We start from the raw sequence: 17,713 nt of genomic DNA, 5'->3' as shown, positions 1-17,713 counted from the left end.
TCGGTGAAACGCAGAAAGTATATGAAAGGTCTCCTACATAATTGCTAAAGCTTGTAAAATACGTAAAATAATTGTAAAAAAATGTACATTTACGTTTGAGACAATGGGTCCCTAAATCGTTTGTTAAAAATGGTTCGATAAAGTAGCATGGCGAACAAAGGAATTGTTATCTGTGATGAAAATCTTCCAAACATTGTCATAGATTTAGAGCCTTCTCGAATTAACTTTCACTTCATAAATGAATTATTGTATTCTATGTAATATTTGTCTTGAAATATGAAACAAGCCGCTAAACCCAACTTTTCCATTATATAATTGTTAGTATAAAAAGTTAAAGGATATGTCAACTATTCCCAGGATATGTCAATTATTTCCCGCCCATATAATGGAACATACTTTTTTTGCTACGTAAAGTTATGATCGAAGTACGTTACTCAATAAAAGTATATTGACTTTTGAACTACGTCCGAGTAAACATGTAATTAACCAACTTCTTTCTCTATAAACAACGACTTTGCAGCACGCGAAGTTCCGCCCCATAAATAAATACTTTAATGCCACGTGTAATTTCCACACCTGTAAATTACATAATCCCCAAGGCACTATAACGCATGCATGTGATTGAGTATAAGTTTGAGATCACTATACTCACAGATGTACTAAAAAAAAGAGAGAAGAAATCTATTTGAAAAATGACTGATAGCCATGAATGTGTAATATATTATTACTTATTAATTACATAAAATAATGTCTAGCTAGGTTACATAAATGATACTTCATGCCTTGGTACTGTGACTTAATGATCATTTTATAACGCCATTAAATAATTGTTAATAGCTCTTAAATACTAAAGTTCCACAGATCTAATAATGAAACGGAGTTTTCCGGTCTTTTTCACTGATTTTTCCGTGATATATGAGGAAGAGTAGAATATTTGGATGGATAAAGGTCACTTTGACTTCTTTCGTCCTTGAAAGGACACCTTGAAATTTGACAAGTCACTGATTGAAATTTCTTTCAATGAAAATTCTACGCTGATCTCAGTTTCTACAATCGATATTTTAATAATTTCCCATTATTGATAGACACTGGAAAAAAGGAGCAAATCGAGGCAGTAAACTTGGAACTGGTCTCGATGAGGCCTTACGCGGGCAACAATCTACAGACGAAGGGACAAGAGGCTTGCGAGGTACCAGCTGATCCCTACGAAGAGTACTTCGTTCCAGTGAACGAGCATCGAAAGTACATCAGGTAACGAACGGCTGAAAAATATTCTTCTACTCTCTGTGTTCTCTTCCTGGCTACTGTTTAACATTCGATCGTGTTCACCAGTCCGGGGCGTTGCGAGATCGCTCGATCTTTTTAGCGAAGAAATATGATAAACGAATATCAAGAAGATTGGGCAGAATAGAATAACCAAGCGGACACATTAATTTTTTCGAAAATAATTCTCTAGTTCGCATAAACATGAAACCTGATTTCGTTGACATTTTAATATTCATCTCGCGTCTTTTACGCGTCCTCCATTTCTCCGTCTGCTACACACGTTAATATATTACTAGATTTTACGTGTTTACAGTGGAATCTAAATTAAGCAAGCACGAATTTAAAGCGTTTCGGAAACAAGCTCCTCAAATAAGAATTTACAAAGCTCGTCATTGTTTCGACAATCGAGAAGTAGCACCATTAATTTTCCACATTGATAAACACCAATAGAATTAAACAATTAATATTCTCGTAATTAGTAAAATACACGATAGAGCAAACCATAAACAGAAATCGATAATTATTTTAATATCGCATAATTCATTCCAAATAAGAAAATGATTCAAATGATTGCGAATATATAGTAATAAAGAAAATGCAACTGTATCGATTAAAAAAGAAACAAAAATACTGCGGATACTGGCGCACAACAAAACTAACAAAGGTCCTCGAATGTTGCGGATTACATTCACCGATGAAGGAGTTTGCGAAACGAACGTGTCACAATGTTTCATAGCAGAACGCAGGAGTGATCGTCTTTCGTCAGAAATAGAACTATGCATTGGCCACTAATTATTTTATACTCCATTATGAATAAATTTTATTCCGATTACCTTAGTGATAACAACAATGATAATAATTTTTGGTGATGTTCCCATGCCGGCAACAGAAATAAAAAGATTTACGATATAAGAAGGCAACCACAAAACTATTCGCAGTATAACAGAGCATCAAATATTTCCGTATCTTTGTGTCTGACACCAAGACCGTTTTGCACGATTAAAATAACATTAATAATGAAATATTACAAGTTATCGGTACTGATACATTTTCTTGTATATATAACAAATTTTGATAATAAAAGAAATAAAATTTTACAAATTCCGGGTTCTATAATTATCCTATACGACGTAAAATTGTAAAATTATGAGAAAGAATCTGAAGTACAAGAAATTTTTACGCCAAAGATATAAATGTTTCTTAAATTGTTCATTCTTTTTTCGTCATTTTATTACACAATTTTTTAAACAATATTTTGGTCTGCAAGAACTGAGTAGTGTTGCGTAGTTGTTCCTTTCTTTCTTTGTTTTTTATTGCTTGCTTCTCGTTTGAGATTAACATCGAGATGATTTAAAAAGCATATGTATTTCGAAGATCTTTTTAGAAAAAGTTGCAACAAGTTGATTTATGCTGTTTGCCCGTTTAGCACGGCCATATGAAATACCTTCGCGAGGCTACGAGTTATATGCGAATGTTATCAACTTGCTAGAAGAGCAAGTAGTGTGTTCGTAACAGAGAAGTGCACGAAGAAATAGTTGGAACATTATTTTTCGTACGGAGCATATACGAACAATGTTTATTAATTGTGATTTTCATAAATAATACTCTTGATAGTCTTTCTATCATCTTCTCGTATTGTATTGCATCACTAGAGATGAATGAACCAGAATCAGTATAAAAATGATACAAATCCGAGATAAGAGCATTATGTAGGATATCCATTTATTTTGAAGAAAAATAGTACAAATACCTTTGTTTATAATAGTGATAACATCTAATGTTATAGTAATAATATCTAATACAAATTGTTCTCACTTATATCACTCCTCCTGTAAAGTTCTCAAATATTATATGAATATATCAAATCTCACAGTATCGCCTATGCAAAATCCTAGTTCACAAAAACCGATAAAAGGACAAAAACCAAAGATGGAATTTCTCTTACAACGATACCTTCACCCATTAATGCACATCAAAATTAATCAAAATTTATGCCAATAAATCAGGATTAACGATAAGAGATGATGAAAGATATAGAGAAACAAGGTCTTCGAACCTGCATCTGATCGCACAAACCATGAAACAGAGTACATGCTCCATGCGAGATCGTTCGCCTAGCGGCCTAGCGTAACGTTAGAGCCACAGCATTCAGCTTCACTGCCGCTGACCGCGAGGTTACAGCTCACACGAAACAAACACATACATATATACACAGATACAGGCACACAGAGACATACGTACATATACGTATAACATAGAGGCCAGCAGCAAGCTGAGTAGAGAGTTAGAGACGGTGTTTTCTGTTGTCACGATACCTAGCAGGGGTCCCGAGGCCGAGGTTGAAACAACCGTGGCTGGAGTGCGTTTTGATTTGGGCCCCGGCGTCGGCCGTGAGGGACTCAGCCTGAGAGACCCTGCCGCCGGACTGGTCGACTATTCCCACTGGCTGACAGCCCTCAGGTACATTGAAGGATGCTTACGAGGATGAGGAACGGGGGAGAGAGAGGCTGCTGATCGATGAACGAAATGGTGGATGCGCACGATTCGCGAACTAACCCGCTTACACCCCTGCTACTCGCCCTATTTTTCTTGTATTTTTCCCTTTTTTTAATCAACGATAGCAATGGCTGAGCCTGACGATACATACATATGTATAAACGACAGAATGCCACAAGCAATTCACAAATTTCCACCTTGCAAAATGCACCGGGATGATATACTAGAAAACAGCTACGATGGATAGGCTGAAGAATGTCAGTCTGTTATACTTTTCTTTCTTTTCTTTTTTTTTTTTGTATGCGTGTGACAGGTGCTTCAGGATTCACGAATCTTGTAATTGCTATACACAGCATCATCATTATCATCATCATCATTATCATCATCATCATCATCATCATCAAAGAGTCGATACACTCTAATAGGCATTTACTCGCAAAGAAACGATTACAACACTACCTCAGAAGCAGACTCCCCACGCGTGGACACTGACCGCTAATATTCGATCGTCGCGATAAAACGGACCGATTGATTCGAAAACCGAAAATGATTTTTGAATCAAAGTTTCAGAGTCGAGAGTGTTGAAAGAACACGATGGATTATGGGTATGGAAGAACTTTAGTTCCAGAATAAAGATTAGATGATCGCGATGAGTCATTTAGAATATGGTGTCTGTTCGTCTAGGGAAGCTTCTAATACCATGGTCGCTGAAGAAGGTCTCGGAACACTGACAAGCACAGTGCTGTATAAAATACGCTTCTTTTGGGTCTAGGATGGGGGTGAATTGATAAAGTTCGTAACTATTGTGGTTAACTACGGATGAAACTGTGTTACAGAGGCGAGAAACTTTATGTAACGAAGGACAAAAGATCAAGGAGTTCGTACTGGAGAAGGATGGCTTGCTGGGGATGTGGACTGATGGTTCTACTGCTAGCGGTCATCATTGCCATTTTGGCCGGAAGTAAGAGTCTTTTGAAGCATATAATTTCCCTAAACTCTTTTAAATTATTTATTTTTGAAGATGCGAAATGTAATATATAGTTAGAAAAAATTTTTAAAGGAGTTGAAATCCTACATAACTAAATAAAGGATTGATTCTGCCCTAGCTGGAGTGATCCTAACGCAAGAAGCCTCAGAACCCTTGGAAAATCTCCAGCAAACCAATTCTCGGCAATTTGGTGACGTACGAACCGCAGGAAGTCAAGAGTATGTGAAAAATCCGCCATCGAGTCCACCACCTGCGACTTCAAGCTTCTCACCCTGGCCGACTACCGATGAAACCATTTACAACACCGTTCCAAGTGCCTTAGACGGTATATTAAAACTAGACGACTTCCATTGGGACAACGATTTCAGCAATCCAAAGTCGAGAGTGTATAGACAAGTCAGCTCAGAGATAGAAGAAAACCTGAAGAATATGTTACAACAGCCCCCAAACAATACAACAGTCATCAAGGTATACGACATAAACAGGGATGGTGAAGTGAGGTTTAGGATAAGCTATCCGTCACGTTCAATGCCCGAAGAAATGCAACAGCTGATCGAGCAAACGCTACAGAAGAGTGGCAACATAATTGGACAATATCATTTGAATAGTTTAAGAGTGAATAAATTGGTTGATCAGTGTCAGAGTGGAAATCTTCAGTGTTCAGAAAGGTGCGAATATGATTACTCTAAAGGTCTGTTTGTTTGCTCCTGTGGAGTTGGAAAGATATTGGACAGTGATCAAAAGAACTGCATTGATGAAAATGATTTGAGTAATGTAGAAATGGATGATGAGATACCGGAATCTAATACGGAAGTGGTGCACGATTATGTTCAGGGAAGGAGTAGAGGCCCTGATACTGTATTTGAACCTAGAAGGCCTGATAATTGGGATCATTTGGACTTCACTACCGAGTCAACACATAATAGACATACCTCACCGCAAGGAAATGAACATGAGTTTCATGTACAACCACATGATTCTTCGCCGGGACTAGAGCCTACACAGATCACTACGACGGAACAGAATCGTGAGTTTAATGGGGAATCTGATCCAATAAACTGGATGCATGATCATTCAGCACATGGTCACTCGACTCCTGACCATTCAACACATGATCAATCAAATCATGATCATTCAGCACATGAGCATTCGGAATACGATTATTCTACTCATGATCATTCAGCACATGACCATTCGATGCATAACAACTCAGAAGATGATCATTCGATGCGCGAAGATTCGAGACAGTACCCTACCGAATCAAAAATTGAACCAGAATCTAGTTTTAAATCGGAACCTTCTGCTAAGCCTGAAGCTTCTACGGAACCTGAACCTTCTGCGGAACCAGAACCATCTGCTGAACCTGAACGATCTACGGAACCAGAACCATCTGCAGAACCAGAACCATCTGCAGAACCAGAACCATCTGCAGAACCAGAACCATCTGCAGAACCAGAACCATCTGCGGAACCAGAACCATCTGCGGAACCAGAACCATCTGCGGAACCAGAACCATCTGCGGAACCAGAACCATCTGCGGAACCAGAACCATCTGCGGAACCAGAACCATCTGCAGAACCAGAACCTTCTGCAGAACCAGAACCACCTGCAGAACCAGAACCATCTGCGGAACCAAAACCTTCTGCGGAACCCGAGCCTTCTGCGGAACCCGAACCATCTGCGGAACCAGAACCATCTACGGAACCAGAACCTTCTGCGGAACCCGAACCATCTGCGGAACCCGAACCATCTGCGGAACCAGAACCATCTGCGGAACCCGAACCATCTGCAGAACCAGAACCATCTGCGGAATTAAAACCATCTGCTGAGTCTGAATCTTCTGCTGAGCTAAAGCCAAATGTTGAACCCGAATTTTCTGCTGAACCAGAGACTTCTACAGAACCTGAACCATCTGCAGAGCCAGAGCCTTCTGTACAGCCAGAGTCTACCTCCCAACCAGAATCTCCCACAGAGGCAGAGCCTCCTTCTCAATCAGGGTCTCCTGCAGAACCAAAGTTTTCTTTTGAGTCGGAGTCTTCTACGGAGCCAATGTCTTCTTCTCAACCACAGTCTCCTGCAGAAGCAGAACTTCCTTCTCAATCAGAGCCTCCTACAGAGCCAGAGCTTGCTGCAGAGCCAGAGTCCTCTTCTCAACCAGAGCCTGCTGCAGAACCAGAGCCCTCTCCTCAACCAGAGCCTGCTGCAGAGCCAGAGTCCTCTTCTCAACCAGAGCCTGCTGCAGAACCAGAGCCCTCTCCTCAACCAGAGCCTGCTGCAGAACCAGAGCCCTCTTCTCAACCAGAGCCTGCTGCAGAACCTGAGCCCTCTTCTCAACCAGAACCTTCTGCAGAACCAGAGCCCTCTTCTCAACCAGAACTTTCTGCAGAACCAGTTCTTTCTTCTGAACCAGAATCTCCTGCGGTGCCAGCACCTACTTCCCAACCAGAACCTCCCACTAAACCAAAGTCTCCAACTAAATTAGAAACAAACAATATCGAATCTCCTAACACAGAAACTATGGCTAATATTGAACCAGAGTCTTCTGCTGAATCCAAACCTTCAATTGAAGTGGAATCTTCTCTTAAACACCAGCCATCAGCTGAAGCAGAATCTTCAACTGAAGTAACACCAATTGCTGAACCAAACCCTACTAATGACTCAGAATCTTCAACAAAATCTACAGTAACTGAACATGCTGAATTATCTTCTCAGCTAGATTTTACTGCCAGACCTGAAAAACTTGGAACTGAAACTACTATAGAACATGAATTACCAATTTCATCATCCACAGAACCCGAATTTCCCATCGATGAAAAGTCTCATCAAAATATACCTGCTGTTATAGAACATTCTACCGAAATACAAAACACAATGAGGCCAATGGAGTCCGCAGAAGAAACTCCTGGTAAAACAGAATCCTCTACTGAATCTGCGACTACGAATAAAATGTTTGTTGAAACAATTACCGAATCAACTTACACTGAATTACCTAGTATGACGAAGGAAGCAGAATCTCCAGTTGAATTTTCGACTACAATATCTATGATTGAGAAAGAAATGGTAAATACTTTTACACCTAACGCTCCTATAAACATAGGGTCAGAAACTACAATATCAATGATGCCTGAAGAGACCACATTGCCAAGTAATGAGAAATCTGCCGATGAAATAGCAAGTAATGATACACCCTTACCAGTGATACCTTTGATGCCTGATACCGAAGAGGCTGTAATGTCAAATCATTCCGAGGATCACTTCGAATCAACTGTTACGACAATGGATACGACAATGATGAAGGATGATAATAAAGATAAAATAACAACAATGACCTCTATTAAGATGGATATAGAAGAAACAGCGAAGGTTGAACACGGCACTGAGATTAACATGTCACAGGATGAAGTAACTGAAGCTACTACAATGAATATAAGTAAAGAGGAGTCTGGAATTATGAACTCTTCGTCCGAATCTAATTCTGTCTCCCTGTCTAGCACACAGTCCTCAGTTTCTGAGGAATTCACTCTAAAATCTGAAACGACTCCTTTTGTAGTAGATAACAAATCAGAAAACGTTACTGAAATAAATACCATCATAGAGAACAGTAGTACAGAAGCAAGTAACGAAGTACTTAAATCAATATTATCTGGCGAATCTTCAGTTGTGCCAGAATCAGTTATCCATGAAACCAACGAAACTAACATCATTGAGCACATGCCAACGACTGTCTTTCCTAAATTACCAAAAAATTTTGGTCACAATGTAGAACCTTTGTTAGAACCTCTTAAAAACAATACAGGAGAGGAACACATTATGTTAATTCCAAAAACCGAATATACAGCAGAAATACATGATCCTCATGCGATCATTCCTCAACTAATTCCTGAACAAAGCGTCCAATCTTCTAATACATCCTCGAGCGGTGTTCCTGAAGGTTCAATTGTAGAAAATAAAATTCAATCTTCTACAGAAGCTATTCAAACAGTTCTACACCGTTCCACGATTCATCCTGAACAGAATGTAGTTTCTTCAGGCGATTCCCTTCGTTATGATGACAATTTAGATCATTCAACCAATCATCCTCTGCATCCAGCAATGTTCCCTGAAAATGCAATCGAACAAACTACAGAGAAATTTGATCCAGTTTATGATAAACACATAGATGATATGTCTCCCTTCTTGCCAGATATTCAAAAGGAAAAAGAAGTGAAGAAAGCTCCCAGATTGGATAAAGATGAGCAGGATGTACCCAATCCTTTCGAAGGACACGTTGAAGATGTTGTTACTTACAAATCCACGGAACAAAGTATGAATGAAACTAACGTGAAGGATTCTCTGAATGATGTTCACGTAGAAACACATGATGCCAAAGTACCTGAAGAACAGGAAGAGGAAAAGAATAATGTGAAAAATGTGATGACTGGAAATGAGGTGGGTCGTGGTTTCAAGAATGATGGTTTAGACGTTGAAGTTAATAACACGGACTCTGGAATTCAAAATGGACTACATAATTATGATATTAACAAGCCAACTAAGGATGAAGAGTATGCTATAAATGAGAAGGAGAGTAGAGAAAGTTCCGAGGAAGATGAAGAGGCGTTAAGAGTAATACCATTGGAAGAACAGTTCAAGGAAACTGAAACCACCGTGAATAATGCAGATAAGAATAAATCAGGAACCACGACAGAATCTAACGTAGTTACCACTATTCCAACGGAAGAAAACGAAAAACAATCAAAAGATTCTATGAATAATGTTACTGCTTCTGAGAAACCTGAAGAAAACGCTGTAGAAGATCAATATAACGATATAAACGATGATACTTTGTCCAAAGGGTATCAACAGGATGACTCAGAGATACGAGAGAAAGTTAAGGATGAATCTGATAAATTAATAGCAAATGATGACGAGAAATCATCCAAGATGACAGATATACCTTACACAAACGATAACATGAATGTTACAACGAATGATACTGAAAGTGTCCCAGATAACCATACAGAGGATGCTAAATTAACCACGCAAATACCAGTGTTACCATTGGAGATACAGCAAGAAATGTCTACAACCGAAAAAATCGAAAGCACAACTGTAACTGAAGAGAATCTTCGAAAAGACAATAATACAGAACATGAAAATAGCGTTCAGGCTAGTATGGAGGATACCACGACAGTTCAAGTACCGACAACTCACATGATGCCAATAGAAACCAAAACCACTGCTCAGGTACCAATATTGCCAGAAGAACTGCAAACTACTGAAAGTGACGTATTGTTAACAACCTCCACAATGAAACCAGACGCTGAAGTGAAAACTAGTGATTTAGAAAATGTACGTTCTAACAATACGGAAGTTGAACAGAAGGACTCTTCAAAAACTAATACTGATGAGATGAATAATAATTCGACTGAAGATTTAGTAACTAGTGGTGATGAAAAAGTGAATGCTCAGAATGGCACTGCAGACGATTTGATGGCCAGTGCAGTGGAACATGTAAACAACACAAGTATTAATAACACATTGTTAGAACCAAATATTTCAGTATTAGATAATACAAGGGAGGAAAATGTGACTACAATGAACGTAGAGAAAAATATGCAGAAGAATTTAACAGAAGATTCAACAGAATTACATAAACAGACGTCTGAGAGTTCCAGTACGACAGAGGATATTAGACCAGTTACTGAGATATTGGAAGATGACACTGAACCTATAGGATTCGATTATAAAATACATTTTGCTACCACTACACCTAAGACTATGTTACCTAACTTGGATGCGGACGAACTGTCGGAAGAAAGCTTAAGGGTGATTCCATTGGAGAAGAGTTTGGAAGTGAAGAAGAAGTCAGTGGACAAGAAAGTTATTGACAAGTACAAATATAAGAAGGAGAAGGAATTGAACTTGGAAGAAAACGAGGGTGAAAATATATTAACAGAGATTCCAGAATCGGCTACGGTATTTTCTACTGAAATACCACAAATATTTGCTGAAAAGGAAAAAGCTCAAGAAGAGAATCATACTGTGACTAATACAGACATCCATGTAGAAGAAAATTATGCACATGTTCCACAATTGAAAATCATCGAAACGACCAGCGGATCAAATCAAATAAATGTACAAAAGTCCGAAACCTCTTCTAATGAAAAAGAGAGTCTGAATGATAAAACAAGCATAACAGTCCCAGACAGTTCAAAGAAGTATCCTAGCTTCATACCGGTTTCGGAGAAGATAGAAGAACCAGAACCGGTTACAGAGCCGTTCGTAGTTCTCCGAAACTTCAATTTCCATCGATCAGGCGTAGATTTTACAACAGAGAATCCAGTCATCAATGAACCATCTAACGAAGGCCATACAGCTATAGAACCAGGACAAGTGATTGAAATAAATGGAGAATCGAACCAGACAGGTTCACAGTCTTCAGTGTTTCCTTCGAATCAATCGTCAATAGTGTCGATTGCACAGGAAGCAAATCACGTTGCGAAAGAGAGCACTGACACGACAGTTCCACCGTCCACGCAAACTAAATTACCGGATGCAGTCGTGGAAAGTACTAGCCATATTGATGTTTCTTTCCTCAATATCCCTCCAAGTACTGTTTTCTCGAAATGTACAACTGGCCAGTTCCAATGTGTTAATGGAACATCCAGGGATGGCGCATACTGCGTGAAACTATCAGCGAAATGCGACTCTGAGAATGATTGTTCCGATGGTTCGGATGAATTAAATTGTAAGGAGGAAGGTTGTCCAGGAAACTTTCAGTGCGCAAGCGGTCAATGTCTAAAGCGAGACCTGGTGTGCAATAAAATTGTCGACTGTGATGATGGAAGCGATGAAAAGAATTGCGAAGAATGGAAGTGTCAATTCGATGAATTTAGATGTCCCAGTGGTAAGTTTTTGGAATGTATACTATCAGTCATAAATACACTGTGTGTACTCGAATGAAATACTGAAACGCTACGACTTCATAACTAGAAAATAAAAGTAATGGAAAACACACAATTTATGATAAATATCAATAACTATCTTAATACTTATGGATTTTTATATGGAGGATCATTAAATGCAAATTAGGACAATTATCGGTGGAAAAAAGTGAAAGGAAAAACTTGGCATAATATACGATCGACTTAATGGCTTCTCGTTTAATATTCAATACAGGTTTCGTAATAATTTGAACGAAGAATGTTCTAATATAGGACGAGATGTTTCTTTCCTAGCACGGGTTATCGGTGTCACTAGTTATCATTGGAGCAAATTGCTTCATCTTTTAGAGTATTTGGAACTACCGGATGCTTCTCGAAATTGTAAAAATAAATTGAAAGAAGCTCTGTCTGTAATAAATTGTGGCTATTTGTTTTATCTACTCGACTGACAACCCATTTAATTTGTTTCGCAAGTATCGTGTTTACTCTGAGATATATTTTTAAATCTACGGTAGACTAATCTAGGACAAAAGTTGTTCTTATTTAAAGTAGGATCGAATTCATCGTCAATTTCACGTTCAAAATTAATTTGTCATTTTTATTCCTGAATTATATAGAACTTGAAATTAAGTTAAATCACCAACAAATAACAAATAAATAATAATACAATAATAATGCAATAGAACACGAATTTTTTAAAACTTATATTATAATTATTTCTAATTTTAGGAAGATGCATCCCAGGCATCTGGCAATGCGATGGTCGACCAGACTGCGAGGATCACCGAGATGAATACAATTGTGCCGAAAGTTGTGAAAACAACGAGTATCTTTGCCCGACAGAAAAATGGTGCATACCATTAACGTGGCACTGCAACGGAATTAGGGAATGTGCTAATGGAGAGGATGAAAAATTATGCGATTGCGCTCTTGATCAGTTCAAGTGTCAAACAGGGGGATGTGTACCTGAAAATCAAGTCTGTGATGGGATAGAACATTGTCCTGATCATTCTGACGAATGGAACTGTTTAATGACAAATATGACTATGGAGAAAAAGTCATCAGATGGAGAAGGAGAAGATAATATCGAGAATAGTGGTGTTCAAGAGTTTGGTAGAAGTTCTTTATTAAAAATAAGGTAAAAAAAAAATGTTGAAATTGGAATTATAAATCTTGGATTAAAAATCGAATAATAAAAAAAATTCGAAGAATTTTTAGTTGAGGCTGGAATTCATTACTTTCTTGTCGAGAAAGTATAGAAATGGAATAGTGATTTTTTTAATATTCTAACATATTTTATTCCGCTTCAATATTAGAAGTAATCTGTTGTAGTCGAACAAGACCAGATCATCTCCTCTCTTCACGTTTCAAACCATTCCATTCACAAAGTATATCTAGTCTTATCAAATATCAGTGTTTAACTAACTCCAAGGGCAGTCCGCGTATTTTTTAATATACCGCTATCGACAAGTAAAACATTTAGCTTAATAAAACCTCATTTCACAATTCTATTCCAAGGCTTAATTTGATAATTTTAAACTTAATTAGATTTCTAATCATTTGATTAAACAAATAATATTGATCTATCTGTATCAGTTGAACTTAAAAAGCTATTATTGTTAATTAAATTAAGAAAATTTCTAATCATCTGATTAAACAAATAATATTTATCAATCTGTATCAGTTGAATTTAATAAACTATTATTGTTAATTAAATTAAGAAAATAACAAATCAAGTAGGACGTTGTATTTTTCCAGACAATACAATGATGAGTATCGTCTCGTGTGCTCCGACGGATGGAGCGAAGAATTTAGCAACTCTTACTGCCAATCTCTAGGATTCGCTGGTTCTGAGAGTACAGAGCTCCAGACATGGGATAAAATCCAGAAGATACTCAGACTAAAGTTGAATCCTAACCATCGTGCGCCATTAGTCACAAATTTGGAACAAGTGGAATTCTGCATCTCCGACAAGGTCGTGCAGATATCCTGCCAAGAATTTTCTTGCGGTTCTGACTATGGCGAAGGACCAACTGCCAGATTGGTTGGCGGAACACCAGCCAGCGAAGGACAATGGTCCAGCGTGGCTTTGCTAAAGGAACCTAAACACGGTGCTGCTTGCACAGCAAGCATATTGGGACCTATGCATGTGCTAGCCAGTTATTCCTGTATTCACAGGTAAATCATTCGATTAAGAGATTCATAATCTAAAAAAAAAATCAAGGAAATCATTTCTTTTTTATTGTCAACATCAGATGGATTAGATTATCGATCCGAATTTGAATCTCGAATGGAATTTAATTGCAAAGATATATTTTTTATTTTGTTTAGATATAAACAAAGTAGTGGGTGGCAACTTTTCACCGGTGAAAACCTATTAAAGGCACATCCCGTGAGGAACATCATTCCCTACCCGCAAGTGAAATACAATCAATTTTTATACAATAATGATATCGCGTTAGTTGAGCTCGAGAAGCCTCTAACTTTCTCAAGGAACGTTAGCGCCGTTTGTCTTCCGAAACATCCTATTCAAGTTCGTATTACGAATATTTGATATCAAGAATATTTGAAAATATAGATAAAGTGTTTAAAATATATGTGCATTTTTTATTAATTTTAGCCGAGACAGATATGCGTCATGGCGGGATGGGGATTCTCTGCGAATGGCGAAGTGGATTTACAAAAATATTTGAACTTCCTACCATTGCCAACGTTAGACTCTGAGAAATGCAATGCAACTAGCCATTATGCAGGGTTCATCACAAAGGACAATATATGTGCTGGATTCACTGATACGAATAAAGGACCTTGCTACGTAAGATTTCTAATTTTCTCATATTTAAATTATTAACCCAAGTGTCTTGTACTTTCCTAACTTGCATTTTCTAACTCTATCTTTTAACAAACTGAATAATTCATTTATGTTGATATCTATATTTTTATTTTGTTTTTCTCTCAGAACGACGAAGGAGCACCTCTAATGTGTGAAACAGGCGGAGGATCGGTCAGATGGGAAATTCAAGGGCTACTGAGTCACCATAGCAGATGCTCGAGAGGTCATCCGGCAATTTACTCTAGCGTGGAACCAGCATTATCTTGGTTGCGAAACTCCGTACCCGCTTTGCAAACGCAAAGTTAAAGTGCTATAAACGTGATTACGTTCTTTTCACGAGGATGCGCGAGCATTAGATGAATTTTAATTTGATTTAAAACGAATCGACGACAACGATACACTGGAACGAACGAACAGTAGAAACGAAATAAAGAAATTCATTGGAATGGGAACTATCCGGTTGAACGTCGAAGTTCCTGTTAAAATTCATGAGACATAAAAGCTATGTACTTAATTTGTATCCGTCTGTATTTTTCAAACGGTATGTTCCTATTTAAATGCAAAGAACGCGTTCAATAGTTCAATAATGATACAATCGCGGCCATAATTGATTCTACATGAGAAAAAGGTGTTCTGAATCGTGATCTTTTTTCCTGTCTCTATAATACCGATTAATAGGTAGTGCAATATTCATTCCGTGACGAGTTTTTGCGCTATATATAAGAAATAAAAATTATGACGGAGGTACATATAATTGGCGATACATGATATTTACAATTAAGACGTTTGTAAATACTGTATAAAGTGACTGTTTAATATGCTTAACATTGTAAGAGATTTTTTTACAAGTTAGCGAAATAGGTCTCTTAAGAATGCTGTTCTATACATATGAAAAGATGTGGAACGTTTAACACACTCGTTTACTCTGCTGAATAATCAACAGGTTTCATGTAACAACTATTTCTAATGGATTCTTGCTGACATACACTTTGCAGTTTACTATGTCAGAGAGATATTAACAAAGGTCTAGTATTACTGATTAGTGTAATGTCCATGCGAATCATTTAAATCCTCTTATTTGATTCAAAAGAGTAACAGCAATATGAAAATATTTATTAGAAACGAGAGACCATGAGATAAATACACCCAATTATTCAATCAATAGTTTGTCTCAGAGATCCTAAAGAAGGATTCCTGAAATGAACGACGGTATAGGTTAAGAAATAGATAGGGTTATATAAATGTATATAATATATAAGTGTTTTAATAAAATACATTGTTACGAAGAGATACAATAATAAAATATGTTTATGTATGCATAGTCATTGATGAATGCGTAAGTATTTTTACATGCTAAGATAAAAATAAATGTATTTTAAATGAATACAAAGCTGTTTTATTTTAAATATAAATAATTTTATTCATGAAATAATAAATAACAATTTTTCTTATGAATTATTTATGCAATCCTTTCTTAATCTAATTGTTTTTTGGGTATTTTTGCTATTTCAGCTGCTGTCACAATAGCATCTATAGTAATTAATGATTTTGAAATACTAGTTATCACTTCATTGTACTTGGAAAAAACTTCATTTATATGGTTATTTAATCCTTGAGTATCTTCATATAATTTAAGATATGTTAGATTCAAATCATTGAGTTTATTTGTCAATTCTGGAACATTTTTTAAACGATCAGTTTCTAACACGGGCACTAGTTCTTGCACCTGTTTCAACATTTCATAATTTTGCTTGATTTCTGGAGCCATTGCTAGTAACAATTGAACTTTAGCCTCTATTGGTATTTCAGAACTTTCAGTTATTGGATCTAGATAATTATTTAATTCTGGTAATCGTTTTATCATTAGATTTGCTTTTTCTCGTCCTGACATTGCAGATGAAATCAACGTATTCACATGTAAAATATTATCGACTACAGGATTCTCCAATGAAATGTCATTAGTTTCATTTTTCTTTGCAAGTCCATATATTTGTTTTTCTAATTCCATAATCCTATCCTCGAGCAATTCGATGGTTGTCATTCTAAATGTCAAACAAAAAATCATTATGAATTGCTTATGCATATATTTCCATTAATGATCCATGAATTAAGAAATAAATACAAAGTTAACATAATGAACTATAAATTTCTAAAAAATACTTATCTGTATGTGTCTTGTCAGAAAAATAGAAAAAGTAAAATAGAATCAAGAGTGAAACTTTGTACTCATAACTATTTTCATTGTATTTTTAACTATAATAATTAGTATATAAGCAACAATTAAATCGAATATTGCTTCAGATATTTATTAGCAAGTCACCAACGTATTACTTCCTAATTAATTTAAAGAAGCTTGCAATAAATATTACAAATTTATATAACAATATACTTACTTGTAAAAATTTAAGAGTTCCAAAAATATAACCAATTTACACAACAAACTTGTATGATGTGACAGTAGCTCAAGATAGAAATTTTGACAGTTGAAATTAGGTTATAACAGATTATAGGCTAAGTATGTAAGTATACACTAGACTACAATCTGAAGTGATGCAATATATAGTCGCTTCCGTTTGGTTTGCAACTTACTTCACAGCGATTGAAAAAAAGGCGCTAAGCTGAATGTATTGATAATTTTGAATTTTTATGTAATTAAATCCTATTAACCTCATTACCTCCTAATATTATTTAAACATAATAAACGATTAAATGTATATTAAAGCTTTCATATAAATAATATATACAACGCCCAAATTTCTTTAAAATCAAACATCGATATAATCATTTCACCGCGCAGATACCAACAATTTCTTACAAATAAATTCAGATAAAAACTATCATACATTCAATATGTAAAGAATAAAACATACATATATCTTAATTTTCTCTATAGAAAGGAAATATTCATAAGAAAACAATCATAATCATTAACGTCTCCGAAAATGACCATTCATAACACGCAGCTGTGAAACTTACCCGAAACCCTCGATGCAAAAAGACAAAAGATATTGCTTTAAATAGACGCACGGTGGTAGAGTGCATAAGTATGCGTATATAGGAGGCTGCAGCCGTGTACACTCGGTAAGTTCGCACTTTTAAATAAACTCACGATCTCCCCTCTTCACTTAGAGAAACTGTTACAGACGAATACCAGACAATGTCCATAAGAGAATCGCGGCGGGGCGATGCGACGATTGTATGACGAAG

General features: G+C 36.7%; 2 protein-coding genes across 4 annotated transcripts in view; one reads left to right on the top strand and one right to left on the bottom strand.

The window, feature by feature from the left end:
• Positions 1 to 16,077, top strand: part of LOC100642932 (microtubule-associated protein futsch) — a 55,542-nt gene extending 39,465 nt beyond the window's left edge. For both annotated transcript variants that reach the window (XM_048408529.1, XM_048408530.1), the window contains exons 3-10: positions 1,086 to 1,251; positions 4,599 to 4,723; positions 4,869 to 11,636; positions 12,403 to 12,811; positions 13,432 to 13,851; positions 14,005 to 14,206; positions 14,294 to 14,488; positions 14,633 to 16,077. In XM_048408529.1, coding sequence (XP_048264486.1) covers positions 1,086 to 1,251; positions 4,599 to 4,723; positions 4,869 to 11,636; positions 12,403 to 12,811; positions 13,432 to 13,851; positions 14,005 to 14,206; positions 14,294 to 14,488; positions 14,633 to 14,812 — 8,465 coding nt within the window. In that variant the 3' untranslated portion in view covers positions 14,813 to 16,077. The remainder of the gene's footprint in view (positions 1 to 1,085; positions 1,252 to 4,598; positions 4,724 to 4,868; positions 11,637 to 12,402; positions 12,812 to 13,431; positions 13,852 to 14,004; positions 14,207 to 14,293; positions 14,489 to 14,632) is intronic.
• Positions 15,901 to 17,636, bottom strand: LOC100645722. Of its 2 annotated transcripts, none has more exons than XM_012312260.3 (2): positions 17,483 to 17,636; positions 15,901 to 16,548 (listed from the first exon to the last, which is right to left on the bottom strand). In XM_012312260.3, exon 2 carries the CDS (start codon positions 16,545 to 16,547, stop codon positions 15,981 to 15,983), a length of 567 nt encoding a protein of 188 aa, XP_012167650.1. In that variant the 5' UTR covers position 16,548; positions 17,483 to 17,636; the 3' UTR covers positions 15,901 to 15,980. The 2 variants fall into 2 exon arrangements, with proteins under 2 accessions (XP_012167650.1, XP_003398027.1); XM_003397979.4 differs by lacking the exon at positions 17,483 to 17,636 and adding an exon at positions 16,900 to 17,407.
• Between the last annotated feature and the right edge of the window lie 77 nt (positions 17,637 to 17,713).

Source organism: Bombus terrestris, chromosome 9 (genome assembly GCF_910591885.1).
Source record: "Bombus terrestris chromosome 9, iyBomTerr1.2, whole genome shotgun sequence".
NCBI lineage: Eukaryota > Metazoa > Arthropoda > Insecta > Hymenoptera > Apidae > Bombus > Bombus terrestris.
Note: the sequence above shows the minus strand (reverse complement) of the source record. Positions and strands in the feature narration are given on the sequence as shown.

Excerpts from the sequence above, each read along its gene's own strand:
- LOC100645722 (XM_012312260.3), bottom strand. The coding sequence starts at position 16,547 with ATGACAACCATCGAATTGCTCGAGGATAGGATTATGGAATTAGAAAAA.